The 20,522-nt window shown below is 44.1% G+C and overlaps 1 protein-coding gene and 1 pseudogene across 1 annotated transcript; both read left to right on the forward strand.

The window, feature by feature from the left end:
* The first annotated feature begins 9,593 nt into the window (after positions 1-9,593).
* LOC117850120 (kafirin PSKR2) lies at positions 9,594-10,208 on the forward strand. Its single transcript, XM_034731917.2, has one exon. The coding sequence runs from the start codon at positions 9,594-9,596 to the stop codon at positions 10,206-10,208; it is 615 nt and encodes a 204-aa protein (XP_034587808.1).
* Positions 10,209-12,256: 2,048 nt separating this feature from the next.
* Positions 12,257-12,822, forward strand: LOC117850122 (kafirin PSKR2-like; annotated as a pseudogene).
* Positions 12,823-20,522: the final 7,700 nt, after the last annotated feature.

Genomic DNA, 20,522 nt, shown 5'->3' on the forward strand with positions numbered 1-20,522 from the left:
CGCCAGTCCTCGTCCTCGGGGGCTGGGTGCCTATTTCAGGTCGAGTGTCTCCGCAGCTCCACCAGTCCTCGTCCTTAGGGGACTGGGCGCCTATTTCAGGTTGGGGTGCCTTCATGGCTCTGCCAGTCCTCATCCTCAGAGGCTTGGCGCCTACTTTAGGTCGGCGTGCCTCCATGGTTCCGTTAGTCCTCGTCCTCAGGGGCTAGGTGCCTATTTTTGGTCAGAATGCCTCCGTGGCTTCGTCTATCCTTGTGTTCAGGAACTTGGACCTGCTATTGGGATAAGCTTTTTCTTCTTTTTTTGACCATTGGACCGATTATACTTATCGCTTCAATGCTTGGGGGCTACTCCTGTGGAGTGCATCTTGTGACACCCTCCATGTCCTTCACTTTGACCTGTTGGATGCCCGACATCCATCAACTCGGCACACGACTTCGCTATGCGCGGATGGCTCTGCGTTCGCTAGGATTTTCTTCTTTTTTGAGCACTATGCAGCCTCTCCGTCACCATGATGCCATTGCAGCTTCAGCCAACTACATTCCAAGCTTCGCTATGATGACCTCAAGTTCCAGTTCGCGTACACATCGCTCGGGGGCTTGAGGGATGTGGGTACCCCATGGGTCCCCACCGACCAGGATACTGGCCGGATCTGACAAGTAGGCTCGCCCGACCAGGGCATGCAGGCCAAGGACATGAAGATACTTGAAGTACACGCGAAAGAGGCTGGGCAATTCAAATTAGCCTGGATATTGCAGGATATGTATTGTAATCCAACTCAGAATACCTTCCATGTAACAACCGAGTAGATTAGATTCAAATCGACTTGTAACCCTAGGTCGTCAACCTATATAAGGCGGCAAAGGGAGCCTCCCGAGGGCAACCCATCCCATCTCAACTCTCAAGCAATACAAGCCACCAAGCATACAGGACGTAGGGTATTACTCTCCGGAGGCCCGAACCTATCTTAAACCCTCATGTCCCTTGTGATCTCACGATCACTTTCAAGTTCTTGGTTTTGCAATCCCTTCCACCTACAAATCAACCACTTGGGTAACCCCCTGGTGGACTGCCGGGCTTATGAATCCGACAGACCGTCAACAAACTCCCCCAAGCTTGCCCTTGGCTCTTGTCCTGAGCAAGAGCTAACACTTAGGTTGTTGATCAGGAGTTGCTACAATGCCTTTTTTATGTACCATGTGTACAAAAAATGATTAGTCCTTGAATTGAATAAATTGGCATCGTCCACCCTTTTTACCATTGTTCCCATGGGCTTTTGGCTTTTTCCTAGTTTTGGGCAGTTGCAAGATAGAATGGTTATATAAAATCACCATTCACTTACTCCTTGTTCAACTATCTTTCCAGAGGTTTTTGATAAGTTTTTGAAATGAAAACAAGTTCCTCATATGATGCTGTCGATCGCTCAATGGGTGTAGTCCTTACCAAGGCATGAGGTTGCCTCTTTTCATCCTACATCTAATAGGCTTTTGTGGGGTTTTGGGTAGGATTATGAAATGAGGCATACTTGCACCACATAGTTTTGTAGAGTCAAAGAGCGGATCCGAGGAGGTGCAAGTTATACAATCTGATCAAGAAGTGCATGTGTGTGGAATTTTTGGTGGAAATGTATTTTGAACTCCTTTTTGCATGGCTCCCACTTTTGTTTCTTTTTGGGATATAGGCTATCTTTCTCTCTTTTCCTTTTTCTTCTTTTCTTTTTTTCTCTTCTCCTTTCTTTTTTTTCTCTCATGCTATTTGAGCACGGGTATCTATTTCTTTTCTCTTTTTCTTCTTTTTTGCATAGCCCTTATCTTTTTGCACGATGAATAGAGGGGAGTCATGTTATAGGGATGGAGTATATTTGTGTGGATGTAAGGAATGTTTTTGTGTAACTTCCAGTGTAGAAGCCAGCATGAAAATATGTAGAGTGTACGTGATCTTGATCATGAAAGCATGACGAGAACCTCTCAAGGGTCACAACAATTTGACAATGCTCAATGTGATAGCAAGCAGCATATGTGTACGGTTTGTGCAATCTAAGATCATATGGCTTTGGTAGGACATATCATCATCATTAAGGAAATTTATTCTTTTTATGATTTGTTTTTTGAAAATAAAACTTTGGATGTCAAGTTTCACTTGGAAAAGATCATAACAAACTTCATTGTACCATATCATATCATGCAACAACTTAGACTTAGATCAGGCATTCGCAACCCACAAGTTTCAAGCTTTCTAGGAATATGAAGGAAATAGCAGAGCAACTATTCATCATCTCAAGAAGGAATAACTAAAACATTCTTACTACACATATGGAAGCAAGCAAATATTTTTGTTCTTTTTGTCATATGCAGATTTTTTTGAAATGCAGATGTAGGAAATGAAAAAGATACAAGATACAAGTTACCTCTCTTGGGGGGTGTTCTCCCCCAAGCTTGTTCTTTGCTCACTGGCCTAGATGGGGTTGAAACCTTGTGACTGGAAGTAGGCCAACAGGTCATTGTGGCTTTGTTGCAGCGTGGTGTTGATGGCATTGAAACATGTATCGACCTGCTGCTGCCACTCGACAAAACCCTGGACATGTATGTTAAGAGTATTCTGAATTTCACCTGTCCGAACTTCAAGTTCGCTCATCTGGCAGTTGAGATCCGTGAGGTCACAATGTCTCCTCACCGAAAAGGATCGGCGTGCACCGAACACCGTAGGTGGACCACTAGAGCTGGAGGAAGTGTGTTTTCCGTATGGTCCTCTCTCCCACACTGTGCTTCTTGCGCTTTGCCAGCCTAAGCCTCCAGCTTCATGCAGTTGTGGAGGTTAGTCCCCACCTGGCTAATACTCAAGTGCAAACCCTAGCATCTGCCCAGCTGAAACCCACCCTGACTTGTACATCTGCTGCATGATATGCTGGGATTGCGAGGGCTGATACTGTGATGTCATGGCTTCATTCCTAGACTTGCTCTTCGAGTTACCCTGCCAGATACATTACTCCTGCGGGCTTCCTGTTGTGGTGCAAGAGGAAGGGTTTCCTCTTGCGGTGCAAGAGGAAGGATTAGCTCCCGACATTTATACACATAAAGTCCTAGGTTAGGTAATGGGATTTCATTTGTATAACTAGGGAAGAAAAACACAAGAGACTGGTTTGCATCATGCTTAAGAGTGTATCCTTGAACAAGATGCTTCATCGATGATAGTGCGGGGCATTTGAATGAACGGAATAGGTACACCTTCTAATGCCTTGACTTTTGAAGCAATGCGAGTAATTAAAAAGGTACACTCAATAGGACCAGTCATCTTGAAATATTCTAACCATTGTGCAATCATAGGCTTAGCAGGAGAAACTCAAATTTTCTTAACCATGGCATAAAGAATTTTAAGCTCATCATTACGAACAGCCCTAACATCTTTCCTAGGGAAAAGCGATAAAGCAAATCACTTATGGATCAACCTCAAAGTAGGATTATGAATATTGTTGCAACGAGGAGAAAATTTGCCAACAACCACTTGACCAGAAATGCTTGTCCAGAAAGAATGACGATTAAAATCGCGGACAGCTTTATGAAAGTTGACTATGCATTATCTATGAAAACCAAGAAGCAGACTAAGATTCATCCTAGAGAGTTGGTATTCCCTTCCAAAGAAATGAAAGGATATACCATCGTCTGCTTCTTGCAAGCTGCATAAGAATTGGATGGTGAGGAGGTGGGAACCTTCCTCAGAAATGGGCACGAAATTACCCCATCTAATTGTATGCCAAACAATAGCAAAGTTGACATTCATACCTTTATTCTCAAGGAGCTCCGAGTCGAATGCTTGCATGCGGGCGAAGACTCAGTGCTTGATGAGGGCATAGGCTTGCACTTCTCGGTCACCGTGTAGGTCGAGTGGTGGCCCCTCCACCTCCATGGCTTATGGTCCAGAATGCTCTTCTTGTGGCACGTCCTCCTCCCACATTGGGCTTGGCGTGTAGTCGTCGGAGTGGTGTTCTCTTGCACTTTCGCGGGAGCGGCTTGAGCTTGCTCCCTTCACCTTCTTGAATGTGCCGGAGAGCTTCTGTCCCATTCCTTTCATGGTGGATGGAGCACAAACAAACACAACTTGCACATGGGTTACGTTAGCGAAATAAAAAAATGAACTCTTGCCTGTGAGTTGCTCCTCCAATATTTGATGAATCTTTGAGCAAAGGAAATGAGAGAGAGAGGTTCTTGCACTTGAACTTGAGAAAAATCTCGATGAAAACCCGAGAGCCAAAAGAGGAGAGGAAGTGAGTGGATGAAAGTGCTGATGGATGAACAACACCCCCCTCTCGGCCTCGATGTATAGAGCATTGCAGCCGGGCTGTTGGGAACCGACCAAGGGCAACTGCTAGTAGCTGTTGGAGTCGGTGGGGCCCCAGAGTTGTTGGGACTTGTTCAATCGAAACAACGGTTCAGCCAACCTCTGGTGGGCCCCACTAGCTGCCAGCTTTGGCCCACTACCCCCTACGGCTATATGGTGACATAGTGGGGAGGCCTGGTTGAAGTTTACTCCAGAAATGCTCAGAAACATTTTTCAAAGATATTTTTGCTCAAAGTCATTTAATTACTTTTGAATTTTCATAAATTTTTATGAATGGGAAAATTTGCCAGAATAAATTCTAGCGTGCAAATGCAAGTTTGGGTAATCAAATATGTAGTTAAAAAATGAAATATTAGTGAATAAAAATTTTGGAAATTCAAATATGAGATAACTACTGATTTACCTTTGGCAAGGGCTCACCATTTTAAGTCCTTTGAGCGAGACTTTCTCCACAATGTTTTATCTCACAGATGAGGCATCCGGTCCAGGAGAAGAAGATATGAATGACTGTACGTCCTTCACCTTCCATACCTTCTGGGTTTTCCTTGGAGTTGCAGCTAGAGGTGTGGCTAGTGTCTTCTCAGAAGTTGGGGTTTGTGCTTTCGAATTCCCCCTGTGTCTCTTTGTTGTCTTTTGGCCACCAGGGTGTTCATAGGGGTCAACCTGGTAGCATTCCTCTACTTTGGTTTGAAATCTTAATACCTTGTCTTTCCTTCCAATGCGGAGCTGTATTACTCCGGTCCCAACATTGATCCTTGCCTTGACCGCATGTAGGAACAGTCTCCCAAGGATGAGCGGCATTCCAAGTCCACGGGGACAATAGAACCTTCGATTCTTACTGGGAGGTTCTCTACTATCCCTTCGAGGTTGCGGATCATCGAATTGGCCAGCTGCAGGTGTATCATGGTAGGAGAAAGAGTGGGCTAGTTTATTGTGTCAAACATAACCTTAGGCATGATGTTGACACTTGCAGCAAGGTCGCAGAGGGCTCGATCAATGTGGAAGTCCCACATTGAGCAGCTGATAGCCGGGTACCCTAGTTCCTCATTCTTGACTGCAAGTTCCTCCCATGAGTTTCTTCATTGATTCCTGGGTCTCCTTGCATGGTTAGTAGTGGGTAGGTTTCGAGATGGGTTTTCCCACCTAACGGTAACCGCACTAACGTTCTCTAGTTGCCTCGGGATTTTCCCAGGTTTAGAAACAAGAACAGCAGCAATAGTTTGAGCTAATTGAATTTCGATCATTTTATTGAAGCTCACTTGATTTTTGAAAGCAAAGGAAAGACTTTCAATTTTTACATTTCTGCTTTCCAAGGTTTTATCATTGACAGCAAGCTTTTTAGAAAGAGATTCATTGATTTTTTGCTTGGCCAAAAACAAGATTTTTTAAGGAATGCTGGTTTGAATTCTGATTTGAATTGTAATTACCACTATTATTACCTCCCTAATATGGTGGGCGCGACTGGTTCCACCCTTGACCTCCTTGAGGACGGTACCCATTGTTGTTGTTGTTGTTCATGTAGGAGACTTCTTCATGAGTCTTGGGGCAGTCGTTCCCCGAGTGTCCATCATTTCTGCAGACCTCGCACATGATGTGCGAGTTCAAGACTTGAACAGGTTTGAGCCTAAGTTCTTGAGGCTTCTCCCGTTCATCCATGCGTTTGAGTAGGAGGTCTAGCTTAGAGGCTAGCATGTCCGTCTCCTTGATGGTATGCATGCCCCACATGCAAGGGTTGAGTCGTTCTTCACTCCAGCCTTGATTGGAGACCATCTTCTTGACTAGAGCTGTAGCTCTGGCAATGGTGAGGTCGAGGAAGGCTCCTCCAGTGGCAGCATTAAGGTGGGCTCGTGCTATCGTGGTTAGCCCATTGTAAAAGCTTTGGAGGACGAGCCATTCATCCATCCCATGGTGTGGGCAGGCAAGGATGTATTCTTATAGCCTTTCCTATGCCTCTGGGATTATTTTCCGTGCTTGACTGCTAAAGCTGGAAATCCTTCCACGAAGGGCATTGATTTTGCCCAACAGGAAGAACTTTGCGAGGAATGCAGTGGAACATTTGGCCCACGTGTTGACATCATCCTTCTCCTTGTAGAACCATTGTTTTGCTCTCCCGAGGAGGGAGAATGGAAATAGGCGGAGTCTGATAACATCTTGAGTGACTCCCTTCATTGTGATGGTGTCACATAGGCCAAGGAAGTGTTGGAGATGAGTGTTGGCGTCCTCGTTAGGCTTGCCACAAAAAGGGGATAGCCTACACCATGTTGATAAGGTTCGTCTTCAACTCAAAGTTCATATCCCCAGATCGATAGCAGGGCTAGTGGCCACATTGTCGGTGGATGGGATGGAGAACTTGCGAAGAGTCTTCTCAGCGATACCCTTAGGAGCGGATGGTGCTGGGATGGCTGGTTCAGGTACCGAAAGAACGATCTGAGGAGGGACAATGCGAGGTCAGACCCTTCTCACAAGACGTTCTGAATTCTTGACGAAGTTGGTCGGCAAGTCGAAACCGATCATACAGTACCCTGTTTTCATCCATCAGGAGAAAACAAAGACAAGTTAGCCTATATAAGCAATGGCTATTCCTTAATCATATAGCTAAGAACATGTATTGATAAATCTTTTAACCAATGCCATCCCTGGCAATGGCACAAGAAATGTTTGTTGGTATTTCTTAATGTTACGAATAAATCCACAAGCGCATGGATATACTGTTGTAGCATTTCACCCAGAGAGTATTCAGGGTATCGTTATTTATGGTTTTCCCAAACGATGGCATTGGTGTAAAAGGATTTATTAGAGAGATATTTAGGATGATATGCTTAAGTAACAGACCAAAGTTCATATAGGAGTAAGCTAAAATAAATATATGAGGGTAATGTGACACACACACAAGCCAATCTCATGAATAAAGAATAAACGAATGGACCTAAGGTTAGCGGGAGCCAGGCATGCGAGAGGTCCTAGTAGTAGCATATATCTATACTAGCAAGGGTCATACAAGCACATGATAAGAACTATATCTAAGCATACAACATTATGGGGAGAACACCCATCCCTGGTCTACCAAGGTAAGGTATCTTTTAGAACTCCTACATCATACCCGAACGTGGGGGGCTACAAGGGATGGACAGGGCTGTCACCACCCAAGCACAGTCATATTCGATGGATCCCAACGCATCCGAGCACCTTGCTCATGCACATGATCACTACTCTAGCCCCTCTGGAACTCCGACCATGATGATCGACAGGAATAGAACTAGAGCAAGCCCGAAGGCACAATGAACCGATGCGGTAACGTAGATTTAGCCTAAGCATATGAGTATAACTTAATAAAGCACAAGACATGGCATAGTAAACTACTGAAATAGCATAACAACCATACTCTTTATAGATAGAATATCGACAAGTCGAGTACAAAGCCATGACGAGAGTCGGAGGTTACATCCCCAACCGACCCGAAGACTAGCTTAGCACTACAAGAGATTCAGCTCTAGCCTAGCCTAAGGATTACAAGTGTAACTAGAGAGAGGGAGAGAGGCTTCAAGTATGGTGTATAGAGAGGGGGGAGGGGTCTCCTCCTCCTCTTAGGGTGTGTTTGGTTTGGGGGTCGACCTGGAACGGGTTCAACCCCCATTGACCCATGTTTGGTTGAAAATGCAGTGGGTTGGGTTCGACCCCCATAGGGAATATACCGCACAGATGCGGGTTGGAACGGTTCGCCCAAAATGAACGGACCACTCTGACCTAGTTCGCTCCCCTGTGACGCTAGCACACATGCGTCGAGCGCGGTGTCAGGGAGGAGGCGGCCGGCGGCGCGGGCCGTGGCGAGGGGAGCAGGTTGGTGCGACGTGGAGGAGCCATGCTGGCATGGCAGGGGGGAGCAGGCTGGCGATGCGGGGGGGCATGGGGGGCGCAGGCTGACGGCAGGGAAGAGCTAGGCCGAGGAAGAAGATAAAGGTGAGGTTAAAAAAAAAAGACAAGAGGATGACAAATGGGCCCACAGCTCGCTGGTGGGCCCCGTTGCTAATGGTGTTGAAATGCCATCTATCCCATCCCTCTCGACCCCTTCAACCAAACAAAAGACTGTAACAAACCCATCCCTCTCATCCAGACCCATCAAAACATGAGATGGGTTGAACTCAACCCACAAAAGTGGGATGAACCCAACCCGTTCCACTTGATCCCAAAACCAAGTACATGCTTATAGGTAGTAGAGGGTAGTTCCCAGGATGGATCTCTGGGGAATCTTCTCCCACCGCTTCCAGGAGTCAACCAGCGACCGCCATGTGGAAGATAAGGACGAAGAGGCACTGTCCAAGTTTGGCCGGACCTATGGTTCGGCTGACACTTGGGTAGGCCGCCTCACCACCACCTTTGCCTGGTGGGCCATCCTTTGGGCCTTGGTGCTGATCCCTGTGGACGCCCCACTGGTTTGGGCTGGTTTGCCCTGGCGTGTGGGCCCTCTAATCCGTCGTGCATGTGTCAGGTGTTCTTCAGTGTGTTTCGTCCGCGTTTGCACACGTTTTCTCTCTTATGCAGACTTGTGTTCCAGTAAATGCTTATTGGCCAATACATGTGGAACTAGGTTATTAATAACAGATATGTGAGTAAGAAAGATAACTTCTCCTTTATTCTTTGTGCAATGTGATGGTCGGATTTCTGTCATAAGGACCGTCAACAACGCTAACTTAAGACAATATGTTTTATCTAGTTGTAAAAATTGACATGCTGCCACACAAGTAAATAGTGGTATAGGTGTGTAAGTATCCTAGGAGCACATGGCCTTGTCCATGAGTAAAGACTCTGGAAATATATCCTATCTTATCCATAGGTGGATGACAAACATAGTTAAGAGAAGATTTTGATCCACATCAGGATACCAAAAATTTACAAACTCACTTTTATGAAGTGGAACATGTATGATGTGGGTAAGGCTTTCACATGTCTTATAGTGAACTTGTCATGCTACTGTCACACATATAACAAGAAAAGTCACCTTTTCTATGTATTTAGTGCAAATTGTCTAGCCAATGCGCAGCGTATAATCCATAAAAGTTAATCACTAAATGTCGAAATTGACAAGGTACCATGTCATGGCAGGCTCATCTAGATAATGATTTGCTTGCAAAAAGCCAATATCTTGCCACAGCTACATGAGCTCTCATGAGTATAAATAGGACCCAAATGTGTAGTTAATTCATCACCCATACCAATTAGCAACTTATAATTTGAAACCCACTAGCAGCCTCTTATTAGCAACAATGGCAGCAAAGATATTTGCTTTTTTTACGCTCCTTGCCCTTTCGATGAGCGCTGCCACTGCAGTCTTTATTCCGCAGGGATCCCTAGCTGCTGCTGCCGCTATTCCACAATACCTCCCACACGTGACAGCCTTGGGATATGAAAATCCAATTGTGCAGTCCAACAGGCTACAACAGGCGCTCGCCGCAAACATCTTATCATCACCGGCACTCTTCCTACAACAACCATGGGCCCTATCGCAGCAGCAATCCTTCGCACACGTGACAGTACAGAGCATCACCGCACAACAGCAACAATTTCTACCAGCGTTCAGCCAACTAGCCCTGGCTAGCCCCGCCGCCTACTGGCAACAGCAACAGCTGCTTCCATTCAACCAGCTAGCTGTGGCAAATGCCTACTGGCAGCAACAGCAGCTCCTTCCATTCAACCAACTGGCTATTGCAAACCCTGCTGCCTACTGGCAGCAACAGCAACTGCTGCCATTCAACCCATTACGTTTGGCCAAGTCTGCTACGTACTGGCAACAACAACAACTGCTTAGTGTCAACCCACTGGATGTGATGAATCCCGCCGCTTTCTGGCAGCAACCCATCATTGACTCGGCTATCTTCTAGATTAACTATGAGTTGTACTTCTTTAATAAAGTTTGCATGCTGAGGAGTTTGACTCTCGGAAATAAGAAATGTTTTGTTTAAGAGTATATAGTCCTGTCTTGTTCAATTGTGTTTCGTAATTATATGTGACATATGTCAACAACAAGAAAAAACATTTATCATACCTAGGAAACATACTATATTAGGTGTCTCTCTCTCTCTCTCTCTCTCTCTCTATATATATATATATATATATATATATATATATATATATATATTACGAAACACAAACATCGTCAAGCTTCTAAGCAGCTCCGAAATTATGACTTCACAAGAGGCGGCCACAATGCAGCCATGGCGCACATTCATAGTGAAACTGACCTTTACGATACATTGGGTTGAAAAGGCCACGAGTGAAGGATATTTTTGATTGCAAACATGTCAATTGGAAACAAAAAATCAATCCAAGCCTATTCTTAATACGCATGTGTTAAATCTAAACAAGGTTTGCAATCGAATATGTCTCTCTATGCTATAGGGCTACCCACCACTATCCTAGGCATCATGTGTGCCTAAAACTAAGAAACTTGGTCTTTACCGAGCAACTTATCGGTAAATGCATATGTCAAACAATCCTAAATTAAAGGAATTGTGAAATACAAGTTCGCTTGATACCTTGGTTGTGATCATCCTCTAAACAGACTCGACACTTGCATTGGAGCATATTAACGCGTTGGATCCGCATGTCGTAATAGGGCTTTCCTGCATTCTCTAGTGACTATTTTTCTACTAAGTGCATCAATCTAATAATTTACATTTTTCAAAAAAGTGAGCTATAGGTGATAAACATACTCATTCTCCACAAAAAAAAAAGTTCATAGTGCTATGCAAACTACACGGTCTATTATGTATTATATCAAACATAGCCATCAAAATTCTAAATTGTCAGTGGTAAATCACATAATCACAAAAGGTATCATATTGAGTTTCATGTTGCCCTACTGATTTAGTTTAGATAAATGTTTATTCTAAAGAAGATACCGGTTTGCTTCCTTTCATTGTTTGAGGAATAACTTAATGGAGAAATCAAAACCATTTGTCTTATTTGTCTAGCAGATTAATGAGTATAGATTGGTTAGATAGTCCAAGGGAACCAAACATGAGAATAAGCAAAAAAATAACATGGGCCTCGATACTTGTGATAAGTTTCATATATCGATTTGATGAGTCTAAACTTGATTATATGGTGATTTAAGACAACTTTGTTCACTGATCCAACACTCAATCTAAACAAAGCATGGTCCTTTAGTATCTTGAAAGTAAACGTGTTCCCTAGGGCCAGTCACATCTCAAAACTTCAATAGAATGCAAGCATTAGCCACCCGATCTCCCCACAAATTAAAAGATTATATAGTAATTATGTTGTATTACAAGTCTCATGAATAAGCCCTATGCTGAGGCCAAAGATGTGATATTCAATTCATTGCCTCCTAATTAGTTCTTATATTTTTCTCAAATTTGGCCAATATCTTTTATCCACCACACAAGTAAACATTGGTATAGGCGTGTAAGTATCCTAGGAGCACATGGCCTTGTCCATGAGTAAAGACTCTTGGAATATATCCTATCTTATCCATAGGTAGATGACAAACTTAGTTAAAAGAAGATTTTGATCCACATCAGGATACCACAACTTTACAAACTCACTTTTATGAAGTGGAACATCTATGATGTGGGTAAGCCTTTCACATGTCTTATAGTGAACTTGTAATGCTACTGTCACACATATAACAAGAAAAGTCACCTTTTCTTTGTATTTAGTGCAAATTGTCTAGCCAACGCGCATCGTATAACCCATAAAAGTTAATCAGTAAATGTTGAAATTGACAGGGTACCATGTCATGGTAGGCTTATCTAGATAATGTTTTGCTTGCAAAAAGCCAATATCTTGCCACAGGTACATGAGCTCTCATAAGTATAAATAGGACCCAAATGTGTAGTTAATTCATCACCCATACCAATTAGCAACTTATAATTTGGAACCCACTAGCAGCCTCTTATTAGCAACAATGGCAGCAAAGATATTTGCTCTTTTTACGCTCCTTGCCATTTCGGTGAGCGCTGCCACTGTAGTCTTTATTCCGCAGGGATCCCTAGCTGCTGCTACTGCTATTCCACAATACCTCCCACACGTGACAACCTTGGGATATGAAAATCCAATTGTGCAGTCCTACAGGCTACAACAGGCGCTCGCCGCAAACATCTTATCATCACCGGCACTCTTCCTACAACAACATTGGGCCCTATCGCAGCAGCAATCCTTCGCACATGTGACAGTACAGAGCATCATCGTACAACAGCAACAATTTCTACCAGCGTTCAGCCAACTAGCCCTGGCTAGCCCCGCCACCTAATGGCAGCAGCAACAGCTGCTTCCATTCAACCAGCTGGCTGTGGTAGATGCCTACTGGCAGCAACAGCAGCTCCTTCCATTCAACCAATTGGCTATTGCGAACCCCGCTGCCTACTAGCAGCAACAGCAACTGTTGCCATTCAACCCGTTGGGTTTGGCCAACCCTGCTATGTTCTAGCAACAACAACAGCTGCTTAGTGTCAACCCACTGGGTGTTGTGAATCCCGCCGCTTTCTAGTGGTAGCAACCCATCTTTATTTCAGCTATGTTCTAGATTAACTATGAGTTGTACTTCTTTAATAAAGTTTGCATGCTGAGGCGTGTGACTCTCGGAAATTAGAAATATTTTGTTTGAGAGTATATAGTCGTATGTTGTTCAATTGTGTTTCGTAATTATATGTGACATTTGTTGATAGCAAGAAAAAACATTTATCATACCTAGGAGACATACTATATTGGTATATATATATATATATATATATATATATATATATATTACAAAACACCGTCAAGATTCTAAGCAGCTCCGAAATTATGACTTCACAAGCCACAACGCAGCCATGGCGCGCATTCATAGTGAAACTGCCCTTTACGATACATTGGGTAGAAAAGGCCATGAGTGAAGGATATTTTTCGATTGCAAACATGTCAATTGGAAACAAAAAATATATCCAAGCCTATTCTTAATACGCATGTGTTAAATCTAAACAAGGTTTGCAACCGAATATGTCTCTCTATGCTATAGGGCTGCCCACCACTATCCTAGGCATCATGTGTGCCTAAAACTAAGAAACTCGGTCTTTGTTACCGAGCAACTTATCGGTAAGTGCATATTTCAAACAATCCTAAATTAAAGGAAATGTGAAATACAAGTTGGCTTGATACCTTGGTTGTGATTATCCTCTAAATAGACTCGACACTTGCATTGGAGCAGATTAACACGTTGGATCCATATGTTGTAATAGGGCTTTCCCGCATTCTCTAGTGACTATTTTTCTAATAAGTGCATCAATCTAACAATTTACATTTTTCAAAAAAGTGAGCTATAGGTGATAAACATACTCATTGTCCAAAAAAAAGTTCATAGTGCTATGCAAACTACGCGGTCTATTATGTATTATATCAAACATAGCCATCAAAATTCTAAATTGTCAGTGGTAAATCACATAATCACAAAAGGTATCATATTGAGTTTCATGTTGCCCTACTAATTTAGTTTAGATAAATGTGTATTCTAAAGAAGATACTGGTTTTCTTTCTTTCATTGTTTGAGGAATAACTTAATGGAGAAATCAAAATCATTTGTCTTATTTGTCTAGCAGTTAATGAGTATGGATTGGTTAGATAGTCCAAGGGAACCAAACATGAGAATAAGGAAAAAAAATAACATCGGCTTCGATACTTGTGATAAGTTTCATATATCGATTTGATGGGTCAAAACTTGATTATATGGTGACTTAAGACAACTTTGTTCTTCTATCCAACACTCAATCTATACAAAGAATTGTCCTTTAGTATCTTGAAAGTAAACGTGTTCCCTAGGGACAGTCACATCTCAAAACTTCAATAGAAGGTAAGCATTAGCCACCTGACCTCCCCAAAAATTAAATGATTATGTAGTAATCGCGTTGTATTACAAGTCTCATGAATAAGCCCTATTGTGGAGAATCACCCCAAATTAACCTGGCTAAAGTGTACTTAAGTCGCCTAACACGCGGACATACACTTTAATCAAGCTAACTTGGCAGTCCGTCGGGTTTCACCCGATAAACCACTTAACTCGGATCGATCACAAAGCAGACTCCCACGAAGGTGAGTGTTATCCCCTAGAAATATACAACAATCCATTTAGATTAAGATAGTACGATAATTTATTACATCAAGGTTTCAAAATTCAAACAAGTTTGCAGAGTGTTCAATAGCAGAAGATTAAAAGTCTTGCGGAAGCTAAACATCGGTACGAAATATCACGGCGAAGCTGACCATGATATCAATAACCCCTATCCTCGTCGTCCGAGGAGGGGTTCCACTCGACTGACCAGCCTGGAGGGAGCTGAGTAGGCCAAGTAAGACTAGCAGCCACTTCACTGAAATCAGTAAATGGAAGCAGCTATGACCTATGGTCAGATCTCCTTCCATCTCCATCAACTTGAAGCCGCTGGAGACATTACCTGATACTCCAACTGCAAGCCACATATTTTATTAGAAAAAAGGGTGGGGATTTTTTATGCATATACTGAAATTATGATGTTTGAGGCAAGGTTGGCTACCTCGATGATCAGTTGCGGATTGAAGGAGACTCGATCAATCAAGGACAGGATCTCATGGAGCGCTCCAGGGCTGGAGGTAGATCAGCGCGTTGGCGGCGAGCAACGCCGCAGGCATGGGCGGCTGGGAGGCGCCCCCGCGGCCGTACTCCATCAGCCCCTGGAGCGCCAGCAGGGGCACCATCTCCCTCGACGCCGAAGCCACACTGCCAGCCTCATGCTCTCCGCCTACTACCACGGGGGCCAGCGTGCTCGTCCTCTCCGCTGACTACCGCCTCCCCCCGAGCACCATCTGCCGGCCGCCATCGACAACGTGGCCGCAGTCCTCCTCTGGCTCCGCGGCCAGATCTGCCTCTCCCCCGGTGCCGGCGCCGATGACGCCAACCCCTGGCTGGCCGAGCTCGCTGACCCGGGCAGGGTCTTCATCACCGGGGAGTCAGCGGAAGGAAAGAGGGGCGGCGGCGGTGGCAGGCTTTAGCACAGGGGAGGAAAAAGGGGTGGTGGCGGGCTTGTCGCAGGGGAGGGCGGCGCGCGGCAGCAGGCGCGGGGGTGAGGGGAAAGAAGGGGTGGCGGGGGCTGAAGAACGGACGGAGGGAGAGGGTGCAGGACTGCCGAAGGAGATCAGAGGGTCAAAACACGTGTTGCGAGAGGCGCGGAAGTGTGTGGGATGGTGGCGGGAAACGACGGACGCAAGTGGAAGGACGGTTCGGAGGGAAGCTGCGGGATCGGACAGAAGGAGAGGGCTCGGAGCGAGGGCCACGATGTGGAGCAGAAGGAGACGTACGGAAAAAAAAGTCTCCGTTTCACTTTCTTTTTTTTTTAAGTAGTAGAGACTCCCAATCCATCTCTTTCGTGCGTCCCTCCCTCCCGACGTATCTCTTCCTCCACCTCACGTCTTTCTCTCTCCCGCACATCTCTCCTCTAGCTTGCGTCTCTCTCTTTGGTGGCTCCCAGGCCGGAGCCCATCGAGGTGGTTTGCCCGGGTGCAGATGCGCTCGACGGTGGCTCCCTGGTTGGGACCGATCAAGTGGCTGGTGCGCCGCGGGATGCCTTGCCGATGACTCCCCAGCACGGGGTCCATGCCTCTACCTTTCTTTGAATGTCCTGTGCGCCCTTCCTCGCTCCAATTTTTTGGCGGAAAAGCTCGATTCGATGGCACTAGAGCTTGATTCGGTAGCACCGGTGCTTGATTAGATGGCACTCGAGTTCAATTCGGCAGCACCGGTGTCTTTTCCTTTGTCCTCTTCCAGCGGGCGTGAGAGGGAAACGGTCGAAACCGTCGAGTATGGGCCTCCCCGGAGACCCGTTGGAGAAGGGGCTCGGAGGGGAATAGTAGCCCTATTGGTGCTCTATTTTTTGCTTCCGACCCCTACTTTTTTATAGAGTTGCTCTACCCTAGGGATGACCGCCTGAACAACCCCGATGTATGGATGGGATGGAAGCAGCAACATCCAGATCATACGAGGTCGGGCAAATTCCAAAAATTGTCAGGGGAAGGACGATTGGTCAAAGTAGAGTAGCAGCACCGGAGCCGTGGCATCGCTGAGGGAGGACTGTCGCCCGGTGCAGAGGATGCAAGCGATATGGGTCTTCAGCTAGGTGAAGATGGCAGCTAGGGGTTTGGTCAGAGTCCGCCGCTAGCTCAATCTCGATGTACATGCTGGTGTCGACGGCGCATGATTCGGAAGTGAAAGGGGTCGTAAATGAGGCAACATCGTCGAAGGAGTCGGTGATGGGAGGTCATCCATCATCCCCACGGAGTGCAGTCTTCTTCATTGGGTTGATGCTGGCCTTATCTTTTTGCGGATCAAGCGGATCCGGTTCGAGCACACCGGCGGCCGCCCTTGTACCAGGGGATGAGCGAGAAGAGGAAGGCGACCAGTGGGTCCGCTCCGAGCACACCGGTGGTTGCCTTCGTACTGGGGATGAGTAAGGAGAGGAAGGCGGCCAGCGGGTTGGTGATGCCATGACCACCGGTGGGTCGCGCTGGAGGTGATGACAGAGTGATGGGGTTGCAGTGGTGAGACGATGGCCGGCGACAGTGTAGAAGGCAGGGATGCAGGAGTGACGGCTGCGAGGAAGAGGAGAAAACACGAGACAAATTAGGAGGCGGTGATTTTTTTCTCCACACAAGGACGACACCAACGGCAATGAACGCAACCGTTGTGTAGGCCTTCGTTTGATCGTTTCATACCACGTAGGACACAGACGCAACCACGACCCGGCTGAGCAACGTGCGGTGACGCGTGTTTTACAGGAACGTGTGCAGGGTAACAGTAACTCGATGGTTGAGAGGCCGCCCTTTTCTTCCGGACTAAAAGTAGGTATATATGTGGGTTATCCACCTTCCAGGAATATATATAGGGACGCCCTTTTTTAATGGGAAAGACCTTCCATTAACTAAAAATTGCTTCAACGTCCCTGGTGAGAAGGCTGATTACGTCATTTGGAATTAAATCTGACCAGAGCATTATTACTTCTTGTTTGAGATTCTCGCTCCAACGCTAGCATGAGCTACTCCCTCTATCCTAAAAATAAATGTATTTCGGGTTATGCACCCGAATACAGAAGTAATCTTGACGTATATTTTTTAGTGTACTGGTAAAAGATTGTGCCTATTCTATTGATAAGGAAGACGAGATATAGTCTGGTAACCAAAAGGAATGATAGAAGGATTATTCTCACACTATTAACATTGCTAGGTCTTTTGCTAATGCCGTTGCCCCCGATGCTAGCTTCGATTTAATTTTTGCTATCAGTGATGTGGAGGATGTTTCATAGAGCCTATAAACTCATGATTTCCTTTTCTCCAAAATTCCCCATATGATCAGTAGGTGAGGCTCCATAGCATTTTTCGAGCGACAGATGGTGTTGTGGTAATGTATGTCCACTAGCCTTGTGCATCAGTACTTTGCTGCCATACCGATGGTTATAAGCTCAGTTGAGCGAGCCAGTGCACAGTAACAGTAAAAGGCACCAAATCCTTTGTATGAATCTACACTCCGCTAGTAGGCATATACAGCCTCTCTGCATAGCGGGTAGGACGGGCGGTGCGGCCAGCCATGTTGGGCGAGAGGGTATGAGGATTAGATGTGGTTTTGGATGATGGGCTAGGCGAAGAACTTGCATTTTGGGGGCATCCAGGACCTCCACGCGATGCAGATCTGGGGCTCTTTGGTGCATCCAATAAATTCTTCTTTGTACGCTGAGGCAGCCATATAAACTCTAATTGTGGTTATAGTTTCCATTCGATTTGGTCTTCCCATTGTAATTGTTGCTTGACATTGTGAATCAGGTTCCACTGTGACGAATTTGCTTAAGCGGGTGTTAGTGATGTCGTTTGAGATGTCGAGGTCTCTGATCCAAGTATGCTATGCTCCAGTGCCTCTGCCATTTTTTTTTTTGGGTTCTGAAGATGGCAAAACGCTCGGTGCAATGTCCTTCGGTTGGTGGTCTTGGACCCATCCTGAGTGCCCCAAAATCTTGTTTTTCAACCGTTGCCTAGGGAGATTGTTGTGCATGCAGCGAGGAGGGGTCATCAGTTTTCGTCGCCCAAGCCTCCCTATGACCCGCATTCGTGCGGTAGCCAACGAAGGCGCTGAGATAATGCAATTTCTTTAGGTTAAGCACACGAAGACCCCATTCTATTTTGACAAGCTCCAAGCAGCTTCTTGTCTAGTTGACTTTGCATTTGCCGCCTACAAGTTCTCTATCACCCGCTCATAAGAAGTGTTTCCTCGATTTATCTAGCTCGTTTAGCACCACTTTCGTCATGTTTAGGATGGTAAGAAGGTGTACCGACGGAGAGATTGAGATCGATTTGGTTAAAGCTCATCTACCCTGCCTTAATAATGAGGTCCACTTCAGACCGATAGCTTTGCAGCAGTTTTGTCCACTAAGAATTGCAACTCAATTTTTTGTAGTAGTCTGATCGCGAGCGGTAGTTCAATATCGTATTGAGAACCCCATTCATGTTACGGGTAGGTCAGCCAGGATTTCATCTTTATCAATGTTGCTGCAGCTGATGGGTGCCACGCTTATTTTCTTCGAGGGTTGTTTTTAGGCATGTAAGCTTGATGAACCGGTGCAGCGGTTTGTTTGAAAGCCTCCACATAAAGCCACGTAAGATCGTATGTGGACAGTCTAGAAAAAGAGATAAATCATAGAAATTCTCTCAAACTAGCAAAATATCAAGCCATCAATTCAGTAGACTAAAATCATCACAACCATTGGATTTATTATGTTTTAATTTTAAAAAATTACACACCTATGTTGTATCTAAATTACACACATCTGCCATTATGTAAATTAACTAAAGTAAAACCCTAATTTTCATCTAAATTACACACTTATACCATTATAAGAAAGATTTAAAAAACCCCAAATTTGCATCTAAATTGTCCACCTAACATTATAAAAACTAACTTAAAGTAAACCCTTAAATTTGCTTCTAAATTATCCACATATGCTATTGTTAAAAATAACATGAGGTAACTCTAAATTTGAATCCAATTGACCTTCATTAAAAATATACCCCAAGTGTTGATTTCTGAGTAGGCTCTCAACCAAACACTTAGAAATATGAACATAAATGAGAGGAATTGAACCGTGAAGGGACTTGTATTTCTCCAAAATGTGATCCCTTGTACAGTGGGATGGCTTCCCTTTTATAGGGGGGCCAATGGATATTTTGCATTCCAATATTATCCTAGTTAACTGCTACATTCTATGCTGTACATGATGGTAAAAAGGAGTCCTAATCCGACTTGAACTCTACATGTGAGTCACGCAGTTCATTGCAATCTGACTTTTAAGAAAATTGAGGAAACTCAATCTAAAAATTTAATTGTTAGAAATGTGCCCTTATTTTTCTCAATGGGAGACTCAACATTAATTCTCACGAGAAAAAAAGATCTAGAAATTTTCACAAAATCAAAAACATCCGGGCATCAATCCTATAGACTCTAATACTCATAGCAATTGGTCTATTATGTTTTCTAAAAAATTATCTACCACTATCATTATGAAAATATTACCCATATATACTGTTAAAAAATAAATATAAAATAACCTCATAATCTTCATCTTAAATTACCCATACATATCAGTAAACAAATAAATTTAAATACCCTTCTAAATTTGTATCTAAATTAGCCACGTATGTCATTATTAAAATAAGCAACAGTAAATATTTATTTTTTAATCTAATTATATGCATGTTCATTATACAGAAGTGTCAAAAATAAACTAATATATAATTCTAAATTACCTATATACATTATTATTAATATGAAAATATTAAGTTGGGGTATGTATGCATGATTGGTGTCACCATATAGATTATTTATATAAGGATGGGAGGAAGCCATGAAAATATTAATTTATTTTCATGTTAAATGTAGTGTATAGAGCTATGATGCAAGGTGAAAAAAAGTATGAATATGGATGAAAAAGTGTATAGAGTAATTGCTAAAGTTAATAACAACTGACGAGTACACATCTATATGAATAATTGAGTATTATGTTAGAATCTTAAATAGATGATAGAGTCGTACATAAATAATATTGATTATTAACTATGGGGTCTAATTTTTAAATTATTATTAGTCCGTGCTCTTGATAAGCTGGTTGAACTAAATCGAGCTGTGAAAATTG

The sequence above is a fragment of the Setaria viridis genome, chromosome 3, assembly GCF_005286985.2.
Source record: "Setaria viridis chromosome 3, Setaria_viridis_v4.0, whole genome shotgun sequence".
NCBI lineage: Eukaryota > Viridiplantae > Streptophyta > Magnoliopsida > Poales > Poaceae > Setaria > Setaria viridis.

What these genes read in the sequence shown, in the direction of transcription:
- LOC117850120 (XM_034731917.2), top strand. Translation starts at nt 9,594, where the DNA reads ATGGCAGCAAAGATATTTGCTTTTTTTACGCTCCTTGCCCTTTCGATG.